Here is a 27,213-nt window from a genome sequence, read left to right on the forward strand (position 1 = left end):
TGGACACATTCTTGTTAGTTTTTATTCTTAACTGTAAAAAATGACAAGAACATGTTATTATCAATTTCCTTGCAGATAAAAATGTTGCTAAATTAAATCCGTCTTTAACCAGAAATAATTATCCAAATACAGTAGCACCACTTGGGAAATCTATTTTATTAGAATGTCAAGGATACGTTATCCATAGTCATATACAGCTTATTAAACCTTCAACTTACGAAAAGTATAAATATATTTATTAAACAGCAACCCCATGAAAGAGAAAACCAATAGTCACACATCTATTGTGTAAAATAGGTGCAAATTTATTTCGGTTCTTGTAGAACATCTAGAATTACAATGTAACTAGAAACATATTAAAGATAAAAGGCACACCTCATGCTTATAAGCTGATTAATATTACATTGTACTAACGTCTATTCAGGACACTAATAGAATTACATATAATACTAGAAGGTCTACCCATGATGCTGATAAGACAACCAAATATTGGTAATTGAAACTCCTTCAACATGGTTTATTGTATTTACTTGAACCTTATTACATTTTTGAATCCTGAAACAGATGTCCATGTAGGTAGGTCGTTTGGGTTGATTGAGTTTTTGTCGAGCCTGCATGTTTTGTGGCAGAAAGCTTGACATAGGGATAGTGTAGTGGCGGCATTAGCAAGCTTTATATTTTAGAAGGTTAGAGACCTGAATGCTATATAAATATTATTTAGATGTCTCATGTTATGAATTTTCTGTCTGTTATATGTCCATTGTCATTGGCCTAATACTGTATGCAATAGGTCAACTATATTTAGCTTATGAAAATATTTAACAATGTACATGTCAGTCTACCATGTTTTATTTTACGTTGACCTCATTTTTACGGTTACTTGCTCAATGTGTAGTTTTTGTTTTTTGGTCTGTTTTTATTAATACCATAGGCAATATGTCAACTATATTTGGTGTATGAAATGATTGTATGTGTATATGTCTGTCTGGCAAATATCATCTGACCATGAGTCGACCTACCTTTCATGGTTCATAGGTCAATCTTTAGTTTTCCTGGTTAAGTTTTTTCTAAGATGCTATATTTAAAATGTCAACTATAATTAAAGCATGTAAAATGGGAAAAATTGGAGAGTGAAAATGTCTGTCAGGCAAGGTTCACCTGACCTTGGTAAGTTGGTCTCATTTTCTCGGTTCATTGATCAATGTTAACTTTTCCTGGTTAAGTTTGTTTCTTAGATGTGCAAAAGGTCAACTATATTTCAAGCATATAAGGTTCATTTGTAGGATTTATTATATTTTGTGGTTTTGGTTTGGAGATATAATTTTTTCATAAATGAGAATATTAGATCCAGAAAAAGGTTGGTTGACTGATGCCTTTTGTGAAGGATGAGACACTATTAGTTTTTATGATATTGTCAAAGATTTTAACTCTATGCAAAGTTGACATAAGATGGTTCGTAGGTGTACTTCTGCCAATCTCTATAAGCTTCATGTTACTGTTGAAGTTGATTTAAGAAAATTTGTATTCATGGACAAAAGTTTGTTTGTTTTACCATAACTATTGAAGAGATTGATATTTGACATGCAGTAGATGTTACCTGCAGATCAGGATAACATATGCCTTCCATCAGGAAAACTATCATAGGTACTGGTCAACAGAAGATATAAACAGCAAAGACAATCATCAATAAAAGATATACATATTTGTCTATAATATATACATGCAGTAAATTCATAATTGATTGTGGGATATCAACTTTTGTGGTTTTTTGGGTAAAGGTATACCATATATTTAAATGTTTAATGAACGTAACTATTTTCTTAGACATGTGTGCAGACTGGCAAATCCACATATTTAAATATCCAAGAAAATACAAGTTTACATCAATCCACAATAAATTGCTTTGCTGAGCACAGCTGGATATGACCCCTGAACAATTGGGGCAAAAATTGACATGGTCCCAAGTCAGGAGCCTGTAATCCAGTGGTTGTTGTTTGATTATGTGTCACATATATGTTTTTGTTAACATCAATTGCTGTTAGTTTTCTCGTTTGAATTTTCTTACATTGTCATTTCAGAGCCTTTTATAGCCGACTATGCGGTATGGGCTTTGTTCATTGTTGAAGGCCATACACTGACCTATAGTTGTTAATTTCTGTGTCATTTTGGTCTCTTGTGTAGAGTTGTCTCATTGGCAATCATACCACATCTTCTTTTTATAGGGCTGGGATTGATTTTGGGGATGATAGTCCCAAAACAAGCATTTTTCTACTTTCAGGATATCATCTTGTGTATAAGTATTTCAATTGCTCTGAAATTGTACCACAATGTTTCATACCACAGGTAGAAGGTTTGAATTGAATTTGGGTATTATGGTCCCAATGGTTTAGGAAGTTGGGGCCAAAAAAAGGGGCCCAAATAAGCATTTGTGTAGTTTTTAGTCAATAACTTGTCCGGACAATAACTTTTGTTTAGTGAATGGATCTCTATGAAATTTAATAAGAAGGTTCAATACCACTAAAAGAAGGTTGGGATTGATATTTGGGGTTATGGTTCCAGCCGTTTTATAATTAAGGGCCCAAAAAAGCATTTTTGTATTTTCCAGACAATAACTTGTGTTTAAGTGTATAAATATCTCTGAAATAATACCACAAGTTTCCATACCATGAAGGGATGGTTAGTATTGACTTTGGCGGGTCATTTCTGAAAATGTTTTGGAATTAGGGGTGAAAGGGCCAAAAAAGGGGGAAAAACTAGGTTTTTCTGGTCAGTGGAAAATTAAGACAATTTAAATAAGCAGTGTAAGGGAGGTAACTCAAGATCATTTAACATACAATCTTGGGTATGTTCAGATTTACCTTCCTTACGCTTCTTGTAAATTATGTCTAAAGAAATGTTTTGGACTAATTGCTAAAAAAAAGGGGCTGGTAGTAGTTTTCAATTTTTTTTCCAAATTTCTTAAAGTTTGAAGAAGAAATCTTTAATTGCACAATATTGTGCAATAGATTTGTAAGATCTTGACATTTGTTTTGTGCCAGAAACTCATATTATGTCAAAAATTTTATCACAACCCAAATGCAGAGCTGTATCAAGCTTGAATGTTGTGTCCATACTTGCCCCAACTGTGTTGGGTTCGACCTCTGCGTCGTATAAGCTGCGCCACGCGGAGCACCTGGTATTATACTTGCATAAATTTTTTTTTAAATTCCTTAGAATTGTCTTTTAACACTATAACAGACAAACAGATAGACAGAATCTGAAAATAGCAAAAAAAAATCTTGTCAAGAATATACAAGACCTACAAAAATAAAGAGCTACTGAAACTAATTATTGCCTACTCATGCTCATAGTTCTCAATTTTTTAGTTATTTTGAAAACAGTTATTGATACACAGAAAGTTTAGGCAACAAAAAGCAATAAAAGATCCATAAAATGAAATTGAAAAATTAACACACAAAAAGTCTTGTCCTGATTTCATTAATATGGCATACATTCTTTAGATCTGCCATCAATATTAAAACAGGGAAACAACAACCTAAAAGATTTATAAACCACTAACAATATGTAAGTTAGTTTTCCATATCCTATTTAAAGATATCTGTGTTCATTACAAAGCAATACAATAAATAGTATCTAATTTTTTTTATATATAAATACATGTACAAGTACGTAGAAATTTAATTTAGAGGCATGATATATATGTAAATGAGTTAAGTTTGTTCAACAGAATCTTCCTCGTCTTCCATCTCTTCATCTCCAGCGTTAGATGCTTCTTTTGTTACGTTATATTTTGTTATGATTTCTAACAGCTGATAAATCTGGTCTTCTGTTAAACGTTCTTCACTTTCTTCTATAATCAATTGAATTTCAACAGCTGATGTTGGGCACTGATTCAAAATTTGTAGTTTTTCTGCTTTTGTTAAATTAAATGCTTGCAAATCAGTCATGATGTTTTGAATAAGTTGTGGACTTTGATTTTTGCAAGGTGTATTTTCTAGATATTTAACAGTTTCATAGGTAATAGTTGCAAGGTTTTTCTGGTGCTTGTTTGGTTTGATTTGTCCTCTTCCAGTGTGAATGTCAGACAGGAGTTGTAGAACTTCATAATTACTCAGTATGGCAGAGTTGTCATTTTTCACCTCCATTTTACTATAGTATGATTTATAATCTATGAGGTTGGGAACTGCTTTTCTAATGTCCTGATGGATATAAATCTACCAGCAGCTATAACATATACCCAGGAAAGCAACACAATCACAGCTAGTAACTGAAAATAAAAAAAAAACAAAATAAATCTACCAGCAGCTTTAACATATACCCAGGCAAGCAACACAATCACAGCTAGTAACTGAAAATAAAAAAAACAAAATAAATTTACCAGCAGCTATAACATATACCCAGGCAAGCAACACAATCACAGCTAGTAACTGAAAATAAAAAAAACAAAATAAATTTACCAGCAGCTATAACATATACCCAGGCAAGCAACACAATCACAGCTAGTAACTGAAAATAAAAAAAACAAAATAAATTTACCAGCAGCTATAACATATACCCAGGCAAGCAACACAATCACAGCTAGTAACTGAAAATAAAAAAAAACAAAATAAATCTACCAGCAGCTTTAACATATACCCAGGCAAGCAACACAATCACAGCTAGTAACTGAAAATAAAAAAAATAAAATAAATCGACCAGCAGCTATAACATATACATACCTAGTCAAGCAACACAAACACAGCTAGTAACTTAAAATTTAAAAAAAAAACATGTTTATTTAGGAAAAAAGTTCTCATTTCAATGTATAGAAAATTAAAGTGCTAATCCTAAATTGTTTTTAGTTTTACTATCATGATTATGGTCATTTTGAACTTCCCAACTGACTCTTTATCTTTAATTGTTTGTTTATCATAATTTATGACAGAAGTCAATCTAAAATATATTGTATTGTAACTGGAGAGAATGAATTTCATTACAAAATTGCTCGTCTCCACCTAGACGCGAAACTGGGACCTCTGTGTTGCTAGGCAGTGTGTTAAATGACTGAGCTAAAGAAGTACTTTCTTAGCTCAACCGCTTACAGCTGACTTAGTATCTACCAAATGTTTTAATGGACGAAGAAATCCTGTCACAGTATATTAGAAAAGAAAATATATTGGTATACCGGTACAATATAAAAAATAAGATAGAGTATAATTGTCAATGAGAAAACTCTCCACATGAGACCAAATAACAAATAAACCAGATGCTCTGCAGGGCACAGCTTTATACGACCGCAGAGGTTGAACCCTGAACGGTTGGGGCAAGTATGGACACAACATTCAAGCTGGATTCAGCTCTAAATTTGGATTGTGATTAAATAGTTGACACAGCATAGGTTTCTGACACAGAATGAATGTGGTCTAATGAACTTAAAATATTTTTTTTGCCTTTGAGCAATTCACTTTGCTGTTGAATATTAATCCTCTCAAAAAAATGTCTGAAGAAATTTTCTTTTTATTTATGAAATCTGAAATGAGAAAAATTATTGCGTAATACTGTGCAATTGAAAATATTTGCTATTGCACAATACTGTGCAATTGTTGAAGATTTCTTGCTATTGCACAATACTGTGCAATTGAAAATTTCTTGCTATTGCACAATACTGTGCAATTGAAGATTTCTTGCTATTGCTGAATACTGTGCAATTGAAAATTTCTTGCTATTGCACAATACTTAATATAATAATTTTGGATCTTGATTTGAACCAACTTGAAAACTGGGCCAATAATCAAAAATCTAAGTACTTTTTTAGATTCAGCATATCAAAGAACCCCAAGGATTCATTTTTTGTTAAAATCAAACTATGTTTAATTTTGGACCCTTTGGACCTTAATGTAGACCAATTTGAAAACGGGACCAAAATTTAAGAATCTACATACACAGTTAGATGCGGCATATCAAAGAACCCCAATTATTCAATTTTTAATGAAATCAAACAAAGTTCAATTTTGGACCCTTTGTGCCCCTTATTCCTAAATTGTTGGGACCAAAACTCCCAAAATCAAACCCAACCTTCCTTTTATGGTCATAAACCTTGTGTTTAAATTTCATAGATTTCTATTTACTAAAGTTTTGGTGCGAAAACCAAGATTAATGCTTATTTGGGCCCCTTTTTGGCCCCTAATTCCTAAACTGTTGGGACCTCAACTCCCAAAATTAATCCCAACCTTCCTTTTGTGGTCATAAACCTTGTGTTTAAATTTCATTGATTTCTATTTACTTATACTAAAGTTATTGTGCGAAAACCAAGTATAATTCTTATATGGGCCCTTTGTTGGCCCCTAATTCCTAAACTGTTGGAACCAAAACTCCCAAAATCAATCCCAACCTTCCTTTTGTGGTCATAAACCTTGTGTCAAAATTTCATAGATTTCTAGTCACTTAAACTAAAGTTATAGTGCGAAAACCAAGAAAATGCTTATTTGGGCCCTTTTTGGCCCCTAATTCCTAAAATGTTGGGACCAAGACTCCCAAAATCAATCCAAACCTTCCTTTTGTGATCATAAACCTTGTGTTAAAATTTCATAGATTTCTATTCACTTTTACTAAAGTTAGAGTGCAAAAACTAAAAGTATTCGGACGATGACGACGACGATGACGCAGACGCCAACGTCATACCAATATACGACCAATGCGGTCGTATAAAAAAATTAACAACTATAGACCACCAGTACAGCTTTAAACACTGAGTTAAACAAATACCTACTAGTCAGCTATAAAAGGAGCGATATGACAGATATAAAACAATTAAATCAAAGTGAAAACTATTGGCCTGCAAAAAGTACAAAAGGCCTAAAAACTGTGCTTTTATTGTTGAGCATAAGGTGACATTGTGACCATTCAACAAACAGCAAAAACTCTCACCTCAGAGCAAGTTTAAGGTGGGCACTAATGTATAAGTCAGGGTCGTAACTACATTGAGGCAAATGACTCATGTTGGAAATTTAAAAAAACAAAACTGAAACAAAAGATTGTCTTCTTATCAAATTGTTTTCACGGAAAGTGTCTTGTAATCTGAAGCAAGTTCTCTTCACTCTCTGATGTCGCACCTGCATGTTTTTCGTGATCCATGTTTCTATTTTACTATTAGTTTTCAGATTTGATGGTCTATTGTTTGTACTTCTGTGTCCTGGGTTTGTCTTTTGTTCATTTATTGTCCTACTTTATGACGATAGTATGAGTGTTGCTTTTCATTTGTAAACGTGTGGTTTTGCAATGTTGCATGTCCACCGATGCCCAGACATTGTGCTAAATATTTTGAGAATACATGATGCTACTGGACACAGAAAAAAATGGTCGTTTCTGCATTGAGAATTGAACTTGATTTCAAAGAATACAAAACTGTTTTTTTTGTGTAGATAAAACTAGATAGCTGACATGGTATAAATTAAAGTAAGACCACCAATTTTCCAGTATCAAATCATCTACTAAAAAAACATCAATGTATTACCATATGACCTTTTCATACATTGACGGATTAAACTTGCATTAAGTCGTGTTCAGACCCTTTAACAGAAAATAAAGGAATGTGTAGTAAACTTGCACAGGACCTAATCTCACACATAGTCAATTCAGAGAAAAATACAAATGATCAATGGTCAAAGTTTTTATTCCTGCTCTTCATCTTGATAGTTGCTGGGGGTCTTCAACAATAAAAGAATCATTAGTAACCTAAATCAAGGTCAAGATGGTCCTTAGTGTCGACTTAAGCAGAACCAGTACTTAAAGTATAATACTGCACTGTCACTATATTTAAATCTAGTCGTAAACAAAGCACAATACAAGACAAGAACAGACAGATCCGATTTTAATTATAATGAGAATTACGATTTTTGCTTAATCCTACATATCGGTCTACCTTTAAAGCTGTCCACGTAAAACCTAATTCTTAAATTACACTAAATCTATGTTTTTGCCTTGAGACAAGAATATTGTTAAAAAAAAATAGCTAAAAATTGATTTCGTTTTAATGTAAGAAAAAGTCTGGAAAACCCTCAGAATGCACGATTTTGAGGCTTTTTTTCAGAGCTTCTGGTGGCCTTGAGTGGCCCCCAGACCCCTTGCCAAAATTTTTCCACATAGCTATGCTAGGTGAATATATTTTGCTTCACTATTATAAGAGGCTAGTTACGGACCTGTAAGTTCATTCAACCTCGGTGTTGACTGGCTAGCGATTACAGTAGTAACTACTTAGACCACTCGGCCACAGAGGCCCCTGGCATCATATGACAAAACTCTCATAATAAATCTGAAATGTGTATAAATCTGAACAACTAAATGAATTTTGTAAAATGAATCTAAAAAAATCGAGTTATAACACGTTTATGTAACTCATTTTTACATTAATTAAAGGATGTTTGATTAATCAATAATGATGCTTACAAAATTTAATAATCCGTGTATGGTGGTTTTACTGACAACAATCATTTTTATCTAATATTGACACACAGACTTCATTTACAGAATCTAAACATTTCATTTGTTTTACTGCAAATTCTGTTGTAAAAAGACGGAAGTCGGATATGGAAAAGTAAATATCGATCTTAAAAATATTAACGGGGAACAACGAAATATTTTACGCATTTTACTTTTGCAATTGTTCTTAAAAATACAATAACAATGCTGTCTTCATATTTATTTTTAATATTCTCGCGTTATAATTTATGAATAAATGTATTTTTACAATTTTTGTTGGGAAGTATTGATTCTATGCAATTTAATAGCAATTATCCGGATTACGATGTAATTAACGCGAAACTCGATTTCCTTGTTAGAATTTCACTGTAAATCGATTGGTGACGTCAGATGATGCTGACAGCAAATTAGTTAACCAGTTTCTTCTATTTTACTCGAAAATGCATTAACGCTGATTTTTTAAATTACGGTAAAAACATGCCTAACACCAAGTGGAAAATAGTGATGGTCGAAATTTTTTATCTAATATTTTTAAAAGTAGCAAAAATCATGTCATCTGCAAAATTATTATTCTACCAAATTATTTACCAGATCGTCGTTTAATAATGTACAGTCAAACCTGCTTTAATTGTCACCTTGTTTCAGCGGTCACCTGCCTCTATAGCTCACTTTCAGATCCTTCTAAACAATTTCACTAAATATACATGTACATGTAACTCTTCAGCGATGACTGAATCCAGGTCCGTTCACCATGATTCACGTTCGATTAGATTCATGTTTGCCCTGATTCGCTTTTGCCCTAGTACCTGTTCGCCCTGATACATGTTCCCTCTGGGTCCACTTTCCCTGATTTTATATGTTTTCCTTTTTTGCTGTCTAGTGCATAATGTTTATTATCTGAACAGAATATGTTTAACCCTCTTGCTGCCATATGTTTTTCAGTGTTGCATTTCATGTGCCAGGAAAGAGGACTGCTCAATGTTTGTGATGTGACATGCCAAACAATGACGTCATTCGATATATGAAGTCATGTCGTAATGATCATTACATTTGAGAGCCATTGCAGAAACATATTGCACTTTTTAATTTTTTTATTTTTAAAGAATTTCATCAATGATGAGAAGCTTGCATAAATTAGAACATGGACATATATGTCCCTATGGCACAGTCGGTCTGGACATATGTGTCCCTCTGGCAGCAAGAGGGTTAAGTGTGTTGAAATATTTGCCAAATATTTGTATTGCTGCAACCAATTCATTAGTTTCCCTTTGATATGCATAGATTAGTAGAATATATTTATTGATGTTTGTTAACAAAAATATTCTTTACACCTTACCGCTATTCCCAGCTGACTAGAGAATCTGTCCCGCTTGAACTATTGACGTCGTACAACAATCACTTTTCCCAGGTCAGATATTTTGTATTATTGATGTCAAAATTTTTCAGGAACCTGTGTGATGTCCAGTAATATCAGACGAATACCAATAAGGTGTATTCAGTCACTATATGCAGTATAACTGAGACTACTATAATACATGTTTTATGAGTATAATAATAAAGTTGGGAGAACAAAACAAAGGCAAACTAATTCAGGGCAAATGGACCCAGGTCAAACATGTAATCAGGGCGAACAGACCCGATACTGTGATGACATTTCTAACACCTGGTCCAAAATTTGGTTGCTGATATAGGGATTCCCTGAATCATGACTTGAACACCCCCCCCCCCCCCCCCTTTAAGGTCAGTCAGCGGGCCCCCCTTATGAATAGTTCTGGATCCGCCACTGTGGTCTGTTCATGTTCACTCCCATCCAAGGCCGTAGCTAGACATCTTATCTTAGTGAGGCAAAATAATTGAAAATTTTTTTGGAGGGTATGAAATGAATGGTGCAAAATCCTGCATTCTAGGCATTTTTAGAGAGTTTGATAATGTTTTGAATTTGGACACTTTTTATATATTTTTTTTAATATTTTAAGACTTTTACTAACACCAAATTTTTAACAACTTTATTTAAATTTACATGTAAGATAATCATCCAAATATCACTGATTTGAGTCTGCTGCCAGAACATAGAACAAACATCGATTCAGTAGAGTTTGCCAAATTTTTCTATGGCTGGCCGGTTCAGTCAACTCGTTTCAGAATCATAATTTGGTCTGCTGATATCCTTATCGTGATGAACATGGCAAGCCCGCACAATCTCTCGCCACTCATGCATGCTCTTTTCCAAGTTTTCAGTCGTTTTAGGGCATTCTGTGTTTCTAAAGGAAGCACATTATCAGCAACACAATGATCAATGTCTTCTTCCAATTCCTTCTGTATCAGCAATTTGGTAGCAGCATCGGTAGTAACAGTTTTGTTTGCAAAAGGGAATTAAGCTTTCCTGTAAGCACCATCATACAGTTGCAGTTACAAAATATTAAACTGGCTTTTATGCTGACAAAGAGTAGACAAACTAGGGATAGAATGAGATAAGATAAATGTATATGATTCTATCTATAGAGTATATATGATATGGGTACAGGGGAATTGGAATGGAGTTTTTGATGTTTACATGTAGGTCCATAATTTCAAATTATTTCTGGAAATAGTTGGTGGTATTTTAGTTCCAGAATCTATAAATTTAGGGGTATGGGGTGTCCGATTCTGAAAACCCGAATATAAAGAAACGAAATTCCGTAGTCCCGAATAAGTAAAGACAAAATCCTGTGTTAAAGGTTCTACCATTCCTCAATAATATCAAATTGGAATATATGGGATATTCTTTCAATTTTTAAGGTTAAAGAAACATGGATAGAAAGTAATACATGCATGTTTCATATCATTTATATTTTATTTATCTGTAAAGAGAAAGATTAAAGTTCGTGAAATGAATACGCAGACAGGACTGCCCCCTTGCGATGACTTGATTTGTCAAAAGTTGGTTAAACGGAGAAAGAATATGAAGACAGAACTGTCCCCTTCCGAATACCAGTACTTGATTTGTCAGTCTACTTATCGTTTTTGGATTGTTCTTATGAAGTTATATACAATACTCAGAGTCTGTTCACAAAAAAAACTAGTTTACTAGAACTATTCCTTCTTTACCTTCAGTGTCGCTTTTCCTTTTCTGCAAAAGCCTGTTTTTAACTAGAGATCCATGATGATTATCATTACTAGGTTAATGTTATCGAGAAACATCACCCGTTGAGATGCTGAGTTATAACCAGGAAGAATAGTTTAAAAGGAATGATGACAAGTTATATGGAAATTAAGGTTGAGACAGAACAACAAATGACTATTATATTGTATATGTATAAAAAAAATAATCAGTGTCGAAATTTGAGTGAGGCAATTGCCTCACTTGCCTCAATGGTAGCTACGGCCTTGCCATCACTCCTTCCAATTTGCACTCTACAGGTTGGAATCTCACAATCATTCACAGCCTTTTTTTTATTCAATTTTATGTTGAATACGAAGATGTTTATATTTTTATGAATTCATGATTTTTTTAAATGAAATGTATTTTTGTGATTAGATGATATATTATTACTTGTAATTTATTAAGGATACTGTTCATTGGTATTTACAAAGCCAATTTGGTATTATTGTTATGTGTTCCATGTAAAATAAAATACAATTTAGCTTGGTAGAAGTAAAATGAAAATAGTCATTATCCATTTCGTTAAAATAATTCACAAAAAAAAAAGTGTTAATGTTTTTAGAATGTCATCTTTTATTTCACTTGTTTAAAGCAAAATCTTAAAGGAGTGGCACACAAAATAACAGCCAGATTAATGCACAAATATGAACAGAAATAAAATGATATACAGCATCAAAAGACAACCACTGCAACAGCTGGTTTCTGACTTGGAACTGGCTTGAGTTTATAAAGCCAGATCGAGCTTGGACAAAATATATTTGACAGTGGAATGATAATATATTAATTTTTAAATGTACAAATGTACTAAGATGACATTAAATTGGTGTTTATTTTCAGTTGCAGATTCCATAATGATAGAATGAGTGCAGGTCCCCTTGTTGTTGAGATTATATGTACGTGTTGTTTAGCTGCATTTTTATTACATCGCTATGGTGACCTAAGGAAGAATCACGCATTGACAACATTAGCAACATTTGTGGCATGGTACTTCTCCTTCCTGATAGTGTTTGTTTTACCTTTAGACGTTTCTTCAGTAAGTATCACTTTCACATAAGTTACAAATGAATTGTAAATAGATATAAATTTGTTTATTTACAAATGTATGCAATAATGCAATTATCTTCTCTTGTTGATGACAGATAATAGTTTTTTAACCTATGTACAATGAATGTATGGAGCTTTAAAAGATACTAACTTTAAATGTTCAACACATTTTGTACCTTACTTGTACAGGTAAAAATAATATATATGTACTATTCAGATTTTAATTTGACCAAATTTGCAAGATGGAAAACATAATTATGTATAATTATGTTTGGCAACATGAATAAAGACAAACTATGATTCTCAAGAACTTCTCTGTTAAACCTTGAAGTTTGTTTTTGCTGTCTGTCCCAATTTTTTCAGAGCCAACAATTATTTTTCAAAATAGTGTATATGATGTATATATATTAAGTTTTTAAATCGTTAAGTTTATAGAGAGCCCTTGTAATAAACATGTAACTTTTCATTATTTCAGACATTTTACAGACAATGCCTTCAGGACAACCAGCCTCCTGCAGTGACAACTCCAATCCCATCTAATACCACTGATACCACAAATGCGACTACAACACCAGGACCAACACCTTCACAGAAATATAGTGCAGAATCTTCTCCATGTCAAAAACCTCTCAGTCATGTACCAGATAATGTTTTACCTGCACTTTGGCATGTTGTATATTGGTCGTCTCAATTCCTTACATGGTAAGATTCTGTAGATTCATTATTATTTGTTGGATACCAATTTTCATGGAACCAAGAAATTAAATGTTGTACGAATGACAAATTTTCTATATGTAGGCTTGTATGCAGACTTTGGCAAAACCACAAAATAAAATATCCACTGAATAAGTAAGGTTTCCATAATCCACGAAAATTAGTACCCACGACAATAGATGAATCCACAGTAGATAGATTATATTTTCTGTCATAAATATCTTTGTGAGATGTGTTAACATAAAAAAGAAGATGTTGTATGATTGCCAATGAGACAATTCTCCACAAGAGACCAAAATGACAGAAATTAACTATAGGTCACTGCACTGCCTTTAACAATAAGAAAAGCCCATACCGCCTAGTCAGCTATAGAAGGCCCCAAAATAACAATGTAAAACAGTCTGGTTCAAGAAAAATCAGAACATGTATGCACAGTTTTAATTATTTGTTTTTAATCTTCAAAAGCACACAAGAAAACTAATCAAAGCAAAAATTATCTGCACAACCATTTGTTTTACTCTTTTTTAAGATCCTTTAAGTATGTGCTTTCAGTAAAATGCTAACTTAACGACTACTTAAAAGAAGACACATTCACATTTACTTTACTTTAAATGTTTATAAGGGTATTAAGAAGTACATGTACGATGTAGGATTAGCTTTACAAATAATTTAATCAATGTGCTTTTTTTCTATAGATTTTGATGTCTTTTGGCTTTTTTATGCCGCCATCTTGCTTTTTCATTTTACATCTCTTTTTATTTGAAGATGATTTAGATTGAGTATATTACTTACCTTAGATTTGTTTTTATCGTAGGCTACTATTACCGCTGATGCAGTCCTATTCAACGGCTGGAGATTTCAGTGTAGCAGGAAAGATAAAGACAGCTTTGATAGAAAACGCCATATACTATGGAACCTACCTATTAATATTTGGAATTTGTTTGATTTATGTAGCAGCAAGACCTGACCTTCATATTGATGCGTAAGTTTAATAGATTTACTTTCAAATAGAAAATAAGATGGTGCAATGTTAAGTATTATATTTGCTGATTTGGTATTTATTGCTTAGGATTAACATATATTCATTAGCCAAACTGACATGTATTGCTGAGGTGTCAATAATTTTTATGCAACAGCAGTTTTCATAGCTAGCAAGAAGGTTGATAGCTAAGGCAAGTAAAAAATTGTTTGGTCAGTATACAACTATTGCTGTTTATTGGATGTCTAGTAAATAATATATTGTAAAAATGTTTTTCAGGCGAGTAGTTAAAAAAAATTGTAAATACATCAATGCTTACTATAAAACACGAGTCAAGTACAATTCTGTAGGATTTTCTTATTTAAGAGTTAATGCAATTTTACCTATTTTTGGTAGCTCTTGTTTGTGTATCTGTGAGAAAAACATCAATTTATTAATGCAGATTCTAAGATTCTAGTGCTTGAATAAAAGATCAAACATTTAAATTAAAAAATTGAAATAAAATAAAACGTAGTTGATTTATATCACCTACCATTTTAAGCATGCTTGCTTAAAAAATTCAGGGGGTACTATGTTCAAGAAAGATTTAGCAGCAAGGTAATTGAAACAGCTTTAGACTAATAAATTAGTTATCATTATAAAAGAAAAAAAAATATTCAGAGGGAATTTAAAAGTGATCTGACAGAATAACAGCTAGTAATTCCTGGGGTTTGTTCTTACTTGTATTTTAGAGAGAAGTTAAAAGTGATCAAACAAATGTCTAGATATATACCTTGGGTTTATTTTTACTTGTTTTTCAGAGAGAAGTTAAAAGTGATTGGAATAACAGCCAGTAATACCTGGGGTTTGTTCTTACTTGTCCTGTTACTTGGTTATGGATTAGTAGAAGTCCCTCGCACTGTTTGGAATAGTAGTAAACATGGACATATGTTGGGAAGGACACAATTTAAAATTTCTAAACTTAGCACAGAAAAAACAGAAGCAGAAGAAAATCTTGAAGATGTACTTGAGGTTAGTGAAATGCTTAACGAATTACTATTTCAAATATTATTTTGTAATTTTTTTGTATGAATTTTTTTATCATATCAAATATTGTTTATGAAAATATCTTTAAAAATTGAACTTGGAAACGATATTCCCCCTTCTACTAGTTTTAAGAAAGTTTTCACAATTATTAAAAGTTTACACTAAGGATATATTATGTATATCAATATTTATGTTCCATATAATATAAGTAGACTTTATTAGGTATGATTTGATCATACATATAATTGTAATACCACCCTTCTATTACAGGAGATAAAGCAAGTGTCTGACAAAGTACGTTACAATAATCCATTGAGACAACATGTGGATACAGTCTTATCTAAGGTAGGGTTTGTTTGTTTGTTTTGTTGGCCTATACTGGTTTACTTTTACAAATTGTGATTTGAATGAGAGAGTTGTCTCATTGGCACTCATACCACGTCTTCTTATATCTAAATTATGATATATGATTGGTCCCTTTATGCATCTGCATAATTAAAACCAAACCATTCATCTTCAGTATAAAATGAGGTTGAACTTGAGATTAGATTTAATACTATAACAGGGTGTTTTTTAAAGGATCGTATAACAACACTCTGTTTAGGGTTCTTCATACTTTATTAATATTCAGGAAATATAATAAATACAGCCCTGAAATAATAATAACAAATATATAATAAAGTTATTAATTATCACAGTTACATATGAAGTAATCACATATTTGCATTTATAAAAGCTGACGTCATTTGATGAATACAAAGTTAAAATATCATAGCCATAACGAACATAAACGTAGTAATAAGTATATGATCTACATTTGAATATAACTATCAAACATTCTATTAACATATATCAAGGTACTATAGTACAGTGAAACCTGGGTAAACCGAACCCTGATAAAACCGAATTTCAGTTTAAACCGAACAATTTTCAAAGTCCCACACAATTTCCCTATCAATTAACGTTAATCTAACCTGAAATAACTGAACCCTGTCAACACAGAATTCCGAACACCTTTTGAAGGCTCGTTAGTAAATATGAATTAAAATATTACCTGTCAAAAACGTATTTTTAATTGTTTGCATGATTTAATTAAACATACACAGGATGACAGAGTATCCCCGAGGGTATTTGAGGTTAAATTAATTGGTGAGTTGTTATTACAAATTAATTAGCTTGTTTGTGTCCATGTTTTCAGTGACAAAGGATTTTTTTGTAAAGAAACGTTAAACTTGTCAACTGCCCCCATCACCGATAAAGACAAGAAAGTAACTATCCGTTAGATCAATTAAATGCACGTTAGAGGCCCTATATATATATAATTCAGATGCTCCTAGAGACTTCCGTTAGCTATTTAGCAACGATAAAGTCCGAGAATAACTGGACCCCTGCTGTTGTTTCACTCTTATCTTGTGGCGAAGTATCAATCAGCGGGTGGCCAGTTTAGTCCGAGAACTCGTGTGTACAATGACAATCTCGATTCAACTACAGATCGTCATTTGACAGTGACTGGGAATCTAAATTGGTTAGTGAATTAACGGCTGAGAAAATAATTATAAAAGCAAAATCGCTCCATGCCGGACATTATTAAAGGATTTATAGTTTCTAAACGACGAGCGTGATCGACAAGTTGGCGTTTTATTTATAAACAAAAATGAAGCAATACGTGTATCTTCATCTCCTGATATTTTTACATTTTCATCTAAATCAACATGAAAAAAAATGTTGTTTGTTGTGTCACCTAGCTATTATCCCTTGTCAGTAAGTGCGAAAATTATTTTGGTGTCGACTTCCATTTACCTCTACAATCCAAACACCTTTGAAAACCGAACAAAACGCAAAGTCCCGTGGGTGTTTGGTTTGGACAGGTTTCACTGTATATCAATAATACGTATATAAATAAAGATCAAGATAAGCCTTACCAATTTGTGGAATCAGGCTATACATAACATCAACAGCATTACATTAGCATTATAACCAATGCTCTACTTCTATCATCAATATATGTCTGTATGATCAATGGGTCCTACAAACAATGTACAACACAATAAGTATTCAAATACACATTATAGTTCCATATAATCAAAGCATTACAACATTTTTTATAATCAATTACAATAGTAATATAAACTTCGTTATCATATATTAAAATTACTGGCTATGACGTAGTATCAATATAAAGCAATGTGACGTATAAGACTCATGACATAAAGGTCAAAGGTCATTCTCATAATCATTCAAAAATCTATCTCCCTACTTACAAACTACGCTTTCATATAGATCATACTCTGAATCAACTCTTTTACACACATTTACATAATATAGAGATATAGGGTTATACCTACCAAATAGGGCTTAAAGCGTTACATACAATTCATTCATCTCTCATACAACTCAAAGTAAATAAAGTGCATTCTTACCTTATAAAGTGAATATACTAAATTCCATATGTCCAAAATACTGCAAATGACTATCAATGAAATATCATTCCATTCCAAACAATATAGATATGGCACAAACTAAAGTAAATATAAATTCTCCATTTTTCTCAAACAATATACCTATTTCAAATCTGGGGGTATGTCCCAATTAACCAATGAGAACACAGATAATTTTGACCACAGAGAAATTCACCTGAGCTTTCTAACTAATGATATATAAATTGTACAGGTAGAAACAGTTACCAATGTGCGGTCAAGCACAGCTGATTAATACTAAATACTCTAATGATTAAATAATACATAGATAAACTGATCAATAAGTAATAATGATAAACTATACAGAGAAGTGATTAAAATAATAAAATCAATGAAAATCGTCTCTACCACATTCTCCCCCTTCTGAGAAAATGTCTTCCATGACATCAAATATTTTAAAACATCCATATCAACTGTCTTCCCCCTGTCTGAAGGAAAAGACGTCCTCGTCTAAAACAAAATCACCTCAATATCCTCAATCATCTGACTTCGTAATTAACTTCAGCATGGCCTTCGAAACATCATCGCCGTATTTTGAGAAAATTCCCGAAGACACAGCTGACTTCAGATATTCTGCTCATATCATCCAATCTGTTTTCTGAGCACTCTTTGTCACAAAATCTTTGTACTTAGTAGTTGCTGTCGATGTTTTCATTCTGGTGGATCGTCTCACTACATTGTCGCTTGTTTCATCTTCTTCTTCTTCATCTTCTGTTTCTGATTCCTCTACTGGAGCATCTTGGACAAAACTACTTGCTTCGTCGTTTTCTTCATTTTGATCTTGAGTCTGTAATTAATCATCAGCATCGTGAGCGTCCTCTACTGAATCAGAATCCGGTTCGCTGGTGCAGACTTGATCGTCATCAACGTTACCAGGAACGTCAATTTCATCAGGAACAGTATCAATTTCATCGTCTGATGGTACGATGACATCTGTCTCCTTTTCACTTTCTGGTTCATTCCACATGACCACAAAAGATTCATCCTCACTGTCCGTGACAGTTTCAACGTCTGATATGACCTTGGTTGGAGTCTCTTTTTGTGGTTGATGTGGAAATCGTCTCTACCACAATACTGTATTCAGTTGATTTTGTTGTGACAGTGTACTGTTATTTTTATATTTATATTGATTTCAGTGTCCAGAATCTTTGAGAAAGTCTGTTAAACCCAATGTAGATGATTACGAAGATTACAATGCTGCTCAAGATGTCATTAGTGAAAAAGCTCTTGTTAAACTACACAAACGTGTGATACAGGCCAGCCAGACACACAGACGTACACAGATTCAATGGAATAATTTAATGGAGAAGGCATTCAATCTAGAGGATGAGGAAATGAATAGAAATAGTCCAGAGAGAAGGTTCAAAAGGTCATTTATGGTGGAAAAGGGGTGGTGGCGTAGTATTTATACACCAACTGTTGGTAAGATTGTTTAATGTATTGCTCTATCGAAACAAAATACTTCTTTTGATGAAAAATATTGTGTATTAAGATTTTGTTTAGAGTTTGAGTTCTCACAACTTTTTTTAGTGAATGTATAAGTCTAAGCTTGATTCCTTGTTTACATCTAAATTGTTTGTATATTGGTCATGTTGATATATATTCTTTGAGATTGTTTATTGGGTACATGATATTTGAGTTTTTTGTAAATTTAAATTATGTAATTTCAGAATGGTATTGGAAATGTTGGGCACGACCATGGACATTTCGAGTTGTCACTGTTATTTTAGCAATTTTCTCTTTCATGGTCGTCTGGTCAGAATGCTTATTCTTCATTAAATCTCCGGTCCTATCATTATTTGCTGTGTTCCTTAATGTAGCCAAGCACAACTATGATTATGTATACATTGAGGTGAGTTTTCAATTTAGACTTGTTTACATTGAGGTGAGTTTTCAATTTAGACTTGTTTACATTGAGGTGAGTATATGTACAATAATGTATAAAATGTAAAAGCATGATCAGTGTCAAAAGAGACATGTGTCTAGTATGAAACATGTTTGATTATATAACTCAATAGAACAACCAGATTCAGATTGTTGGTTTATTTCTGTAGAGTCTACTTAAAAGAAGGGTAAAAGAGATCTAAGGAGTATATGGCAATGAGACAGCAACCAAACAATGTAATAAATCAAAAGACATCTAGAGGTCAATTTACACTTTCAACCAGAGACAGGTCTTTCCCGCCCTGAAAACAGTATACATTTAAAAAGTGACTATCAAGACTTGCCATCGACACCAAATATTCCATATGAGAAAAATCTATTAAGATGACAAAATAAATCACCTTTCAATGAGGTTCTTGACTTTTAACAAGCATATGAAGATGCTGCAGGGTTGAACAGAGAACTTTTTTTTAATACATGTACGGAAAATAAGGAGATTTCTTTTAAACCTTAAGAAATTGAAAGATAGTTATTTTTAAGAAATAGATTTTGCATTCTAATTTTATCAATTTATCAATGATCATGGATAAAATCAATACATTTGTACCTCATTTCCAACTGCATTCATCAAAATAATGATAAATACATTTCTTTACAGCTGGCTTCAATTATTACAATAGCCTATTTGTGTTTCTGTGCCTACTACAGTGTGTTCCAGATCAAGATACTTAACTTTTACTACATTGCTCCCCACCACCAGACAGATGAATACAGTTTAGTATTCACTGGAATGTAAGTTTCTTGTCACAGATATATCCATGTCTATAAGATTGAGATATTGTTGTTAGTTGGCAATTTTCAAATGTTTACTGCATATTCATGTGAAAAAGTGTATAGGCAAGCTGTATAAGCTAAATGAATTTTAAAGTAGTAAATACTTTAAAACCATAAAACTTTCAATAAAGGTCATGATTGTTTTTAAATATAAAAATTGAGTTCAAAGCATGTATAGTTCTTTTTAAATAATACAGGGGGCTGGGTCAGAAACAAACGACAGGATAAAACACAACAAAAGCAAATGAAAAATGGTATGTGTAGGAGGAATAACTAAACAATGTGATATATTGAAAAACCTGAAAGGTACATTTAATCATTTAATTTCAGCTCATATAGAGAGTACTTAATGGACTATGTTTTATACATGTATTTTTACAGGATGCTTTGTAGACTTACTCCACCACTTTGTTTGAACTTTCTTGGACTAATTCATCTGGATAGTCATATAACATATGATGAACGCTTGCAAGAAACCTCATACACTCAGGTAAATATTGTTATACATGTATAGTGATATCCTTTCAAATATTGTGCATGTATCAAAAGAAAGTGTAAAGATACATTTAATGGAGAGATTTCAAATCAAAAATGAAATAAAGCAGGAGGATATCAATTATGAAAAGTAATATTTCATAAAATTGAGAATGGAAATGGGAAATATGTGAAAGGGACAACAACCCGACCAAATAACAGCTGAAGTCCACCAATGGGTCTTCAATGCTGCTCAGCTGGCCCCTAAATAAAAATGTGTACTAGTTCAGTGAAAATGGACGTCATATTAAACTCCAAATCATATAAATGAACTAAAATTTAAAACAAACAAGACTAACAAAGACCAGAGGCTCCTGACTTGGGACAGGAACAAAAAATGTGATGAGGTTAAACATGTTTTGTAAGATCTCTAGCCAATGTAGAATAAAGAAATGCAACAATACACACTATATTCCTTAAAAAAATCTCTATTTCCAGATAATGGGACACATGGATGTGATATCTATAGTATCGGATGGATTTAACATTTACTTCCCAATCATGATAGTGCTGCTGTGTATATGTACCTACTTCAGTCTTGGAAGTAGAATCCTACATTTCCTGGGATTCCAACAGTTTATAGGAGATGATGATATGACACAGGAGTTTATAGATGAGGGAAAGAATATTATAAGTAGAGGTAAGTTAAAGACTATTTAGATTTATATTAAAACCTTTTGTGAGTGGAAATTGTTGTTTACATCAATAAGGCAGCAACCCTGTAACACAAATTTAACAGAAACTATGAAAGTCTGCCCTCAACAACAAATGTAAAAAATAATACAAGAAACACTAACCTATAATCAAAGTAAACCAATTACAAGGTTCCTGACTTAGGACAGGCACTATATTATGTGAGGGTGTCAAACTAGATTTTGATTGGTACTAAGCACATCCCCCCTTTTTACTGATCAGTGGACAAAAAAGAAAGTAAATCAAAATCATTTCAGTAAATGCACTTTACTCTCTCATATATGGGTTATACAGCTGACATAAAATCTGTGCTAAATACCACTTATGGTTTCTGGAAGCAGGATTTAAGTACTTTATCTGATCAAAATGAAAATCATATTTTATACTGTAGTATGAATTAAATGTATCAATACAAGACAACGGTTTTATGATTACAACAAATTTGAAATTTAAGAATGTTAATGGAAACATTTCACTTGAAACTTTTTCTTTGAAATCAGAAAAAAGAAAACTAGAGAGAAAGGCAAATAGTGACGAAAGAAAAAGAGAATGGAGTGAAAAGTTTGGTGTTGACTGGTCAAGTAGTTCTAGAAATGCAACAGCCAGAAAAGAGGTAGAAACTGCTGGAGATTTCCAAATGAATAGAGGTAGGTTTAGTTGTACATTAGAATTAAGACGTTAAGGAAACATCAATCAATCAATCAGTCCATTCAATTTAGGTTTAATCTCCATCTCAAGCTTTTATGCCCTGTCACTACATTCAAAATAAATAAGAATAAAATATAGGAAAGGAAATTTATTTTAGCTGTTTTATTATTTACTAGGTATGTCCCTTTTCTACCTTAGGAATAGATTACCTTGGCTGTATTTGGCGAAACTTTTTAGGAATTTTTGGTCCTCAATGCTCTTCAACTTCGTACTTTATTTAGACTTGAGATTCGAGCGTCACTAATGAGTCTTTTGTAGACGAAACGCCCGTCTGGCCTAAATATAAAATTTTAATTCTGGTATCTATGATGAGTTTATTTGAACATTCAAAGATTTCTAATTACCTTACCCAGTTCACTATCTGTAACTTTTTTCTTGATCAAGTCAAGATACTTATGATAAAGAGATTTGACTATGATAAAAATATAATACAGTGAAACCTGTCCAAACCGAACACCCACGGGACTTTGCGTTTTGTTCGATTTTCACGTTTGTTTGAATTGAAGAGGTAAAAGGAAGTTGACACCAAAATAATTTTGACACTTACTGACAAGGGACAATAGGTTTCACTGTAGATGATTTTTTTTTTCAGCCAAACAGTCTGTTGCTAGAAGTCCAGATGAGAATGATAAAACTGGACTTCTACGTGAAGCCGAACCTTTGGACTATACAGCTGAGTTAGAGGTAGAGGACTTTAATACTAACAGAATATCACAAGGGTACCAGTCTAGTAGACCAGGAACTACATCCAGTAGATACGGATCATCAAGTGGATCTTCTAGACCTCGGCCACCTAAAGGAATATTTGATGATATTTAGATACCATGTCTGTTTTAAGTTTAAATGAAATATCTCTATGGTTGTGTACGAAAGAGTGTAGTTCAAGGATGCAATGAAAATAAGATTTAAAAATAATTTATGCACTTATGGTTATATTCTATTAGGATTAGTATTTATCTAGTACTTAGTCAAGACGTTTCATTCACATTATCATCATCACACTTTTCTAAGTCGTGATATGGAAATTAAGATATTCTGTCCTTTGTTCAACATACTGACCTTAATTTTTTGCCCAACACATGCGCTAATGAAGTAATATAATGGTGTAAAAACCAAATACTTTAACAGACTGATAATGATTGAAATAAAGGGTATTGATCATTCATTAATTATAAATTTGATATCACATTTATAAAGATGTCAAGTTGTTAAAACCGCACAAGTATATGTTCAGAAAAATATGAAAAACTCCAGAGGATCATGTATAATAATTTTAACCTGAAAAGCAGAAATAAGATAAATAAAGGGATTATTGACATTTGTGTTCTTGTTATTAAAAATTAAAAGTAATGAAACACAAATTGTATAGGAATGGCATATTGTAATTCAGGATGTTCCACATGTTTTCTCTTCAACATTATTGATATGTTTCATCAATAGAGTTTCATATTGAATGATACTGATTTGAATTTGTCGGGTTTTTTAAATTTTTAAATATTTTGGATATCATTTTCAAAAATATAGCCCAATTTTTAAAAATTGTTCACTATTTTATAACTTAAAATTATAGCCTGTGACCTGACATTTTTTTAGTTTGATATTTAAAACTACCATTAGTTCTTTAAATGTTAGAATTATAAAGTGATGATGGAGTTTCTAATTTCTTAAATGATATTTATATGTTGTTATATTTGATCACTAATTTATAGACTCATTATGACTATTAAAAATTTGTTACTGTTGCAAAGGGGTATGTATGTATATTATACTGGTCAATATATTATTTGTATTAAAGATAGTTATATACAGAAACCTGTTAAGACTGAACCTCTTCAGGACCAAACATTTTGTCTGGTATAGGTAGTTGTTCCATTTACATAGGTTAAAGAACATCCTGAAATAAAAATTCAGTTTTTTTTAATCCAGGGTTCAGTTTAAACAGGTTTCACTGTAGTCATATGAATAATGTGGTAGTTATATATAAAGTTATAGGCAGGTGCCTGTTATAAAAATGTCATGGAGATAACAATTGTCGTAGGGATTTTCAGTTTGATCTTGTTGATATTATTGATTCAAACATATTTAGTAAACCAATCAAACAACATTGTCCTTTCAGATTAACAGTGGTAAATGTTATCGTGTATCCCTTAATTATTTTGTCCATAGAACTAGAATTAATATAGTTATTTCTCAAAGTCTAATTCCATAAAATTTACCAAAGTCCTTTTTTCCCAAAGGGATCACTATTTTTGAATACTAGCTTTTAAAATGACTGTTGGCAGTAGAAAACAGTTACCTGCAACATACCACTTACAAGTTCTCAGTATATATGAGTCACACCTGTTGACCCATGGTCAGTCTGTGTAAATGAAGACATTGAATAATCACCATTTTTCTGTGAAGTAATAACATATGTATTTTGATATAGGAAATGTATTTGAAAACGCATGAATACATTGTCTTCTATTTTTTTTTTTAGAAAATGTTTGATTATGAGTATCTACTACAATTCAATTACATTTTCAAATAGAACACCAAGAATTTTTAATGTGATAGAACCTAGAATTTATTATATGCACTTTACATACTATATTTACACAATTAGATCTTGATCATTATTTCTTGTAACTGCATGATCAATGTTTGTTATTAAGTAAGCATTTTTGTATGAAAGTTTATAATTGAAACATTTTGTGAGTATGAATTGTAAAATGCATTTTATTTCAAGAGATGGTAGACCTGAGGCTATTTAAATTGTTTTGTCATGTTTAAATTATCTTATCTTGTTTAAAATGAAAAACATGTATAGGTTTTAATTTTCAAAGCTGCACAAAATATTTGATCTTTTATCCTAAGATTTTGTTGAACTGTCATTTCAATGTAGAATCTGGAAGTTGAAGCATAATAGTAAACTGTTATTTACACCTTTTAAATGGTCACTTTTATTGCAAAGATAGTTGCATGAACAATATTACTTTATGGTATAACATGTACTTTTGTGTTTAAACACTAGCACTTAAAGGTAGAGCTTTAAATATCCAAAAAGCTTTTAAATGGTTGAATAGAGAGATGTTTTTCTTATTAAATCTTATTTAAATGAGACCCAGATAGCTACACATCACTGAAGTATTTGATCTGCTGTTGTGTAGCTTATCAATTCAAAATGTTAGATAATTTAACTCTTTGATGGTTCCCTTAAAGGCAATCAATTTGATTCCAAATGAGCAATACTAGCTTACAAGAGCCTCTAGTTGGTGCACTAATGCTCTCAAATTAGTGTAAGTCTAGTGACAATTGGACTCTTCGCCTGGAATGATCAGTTATGATCTGGTATATATGGAAGACTCAGATTGACTTCCCGTCTCTAATCGATGTCTGTTCCTCAAATCGATGTCCAAATCTGACGTCACAATAGAATAACAATCCAAATCGACGCCCAATGTTATGCCTATCAAATTGACGTCCGTTTTTTGGCTTCTCTAACTGACGTCCAATTTTTAGCTTCTCAATGTCCGTCCAATCAATGTCCGTTTTGGACACAAAAAACAAAATTGAACTGAACAGATAGCAGCTGAAACCTTTAGACCTTCAAACATATTATGTGTGACAAATAAGATATATTTAAAAAAATATAGATTTATTACATACTTGATTTTAAAAGTATGTAAACAGGTTGTGATATCAATTTTTAAAATTTTAGAGAATATATTAAAATTAGGAGCTGTGGTATATTTCCATTCTATCCACCAGAGTTCAAATAAAGTGGAGCAATTATAGACAACAATGATAAAAGCATACTGCAAAGGCTATAAAAGTTCACAACATGAATAATGTAAACAATTAAGATTTGAAAATTAACGGTTTTATTTATAAAAAGAAAACAATTCTGAAAAACAAATATGACAGACATAAACCATCGAAAATACTTCACTACAGGCCCATATAGAATATGTTGGGGGAGGGAGGTTAAACATGTGTTAGAGCACTAAACCTAGAACAGGGTGTAACAGAAAAACATAAAAACATAATGCCAACTTTTTTGGCATATACGTTTCACTCCAGGTGTAAAACTCGGAAATTTGTTGAAAAATATCTGAGATCATCCCCATATTTGGTGGGGTTTGTGTTGCTTATTCTCTAGTATTATATGTTTTGTCATATTTACTATTGTTTGTCTTTTTGTCCTTTTCATTTTAAGCCATTGCGTTGTCAGTTTATTTTCGATTTATGAGTTTGACTGTACCTCTGGTATCTTTTGTCTCTCTTTTACAGAGTCCGAATTATAATACTCTCAAAACAATTGGCTCAGAGTACTTCTTTATTTTGTCTATTGTTGAATAGATATAGGAAGATGTGGTATGAGTGCCAATGAGACAACTCTCCATCCAAATAACAATTTATAAAAGTAAACCATTATAGGTCAATGTACGGCCTTCAACACAGAGCCTTGGCTCACACCGAACAAGCTATAAAGGGCCCCAAAATTACTAGTGTAAAACCATATAAGCAGGAAAACCAACGATCTAATAAATGCTTCTATTATATGTCGTTTGGTTTGCTTTGTCTTGGGTTGATTTCTCATTATTAATAGAAATGACACACTATATGTAGATCGATTGGATTGACATTTTATCAAGATAAGTATGCATGTTACCTATTTTGGGTTGAAAAATCTATATGGAAAGTATGTATAAATGTTTGAAAATTTAGTTGTCATAAGA

General features: G+C 32.2%; 1 protein-coding gene and 1 long non-coding RNA gene across 2 annotated transcripts; one reads left to right on the forward strand and one right to left on the reverse strand.

The window, feature by feature from the left end:
• Window positions 1–3,627: 3,627 nt before the first annotated feature.
• On the reverse strand, window positions 3,628–8,566 carry LOC143064280 (uncharacterized). Its single transcript, XR_012975214.1, has 2 exons — window positions 8,425–8,566; window positions 3,628–4,267 (listed from the first exon to the last, which is right to left on the reverse strand). It is a non-coding gene; the product is annotated as an uncharacterized LOC143064280 (long non-coding RNA).
• A 260-nt stretch (window positions 8,567–8,826) lies between these two features.
• LOC143064287 (G-protein coupled receptor-associated protein LMBRD2-like) lies at window positions 8,827–23,442 on the forward strand. The gene is made up of 13 exons (XM_076237025.1): window positions 8,827–8,926; window positions 12,437–12,632; window positions 13,119–13,345; window positions 14,172–14,339; window positions 15,137–15,347; window positions 15,633–15,707; window positions 18,976–19,261; window positions 19,510–19,691; window positions 20,382–20,515; window positions 20,939–21,047; window positions 21,530–21,731; window positions 22,285–22,431; window positions 23,085–23,442. Exons 2-13 carry the CDS (start codon window positions 12,459–12,461, stop codon window positions 23,309–23,311), a joined length of 2,142 nt encoding a protein of 713 aa, XP_076093140.1. The 5' UTR covers window positions 8,827–8,926; window positions 12,437–12,458; the 3' UTR covers window positions 23,312–23,442.
• The last annotated feature ends 3,771 nt before the right edge of the window (window positions 23,443–27,213 follow it).

Source organism: Mytilus galloprovincialis, chromosome 1, assembly GCF_965363235.1.
Source record: "Mytilus galloprovincialis chromosome 1, xbMytGall1.hap1.1, whole genome shotgun sequence".
NCBI classification, from domain to species: Eukaryota; Metazoa; Mollusca; class Bivalvia; order Mytilida; family Mytilidae; genus Mytilus; species Mytilus galloprovincialis.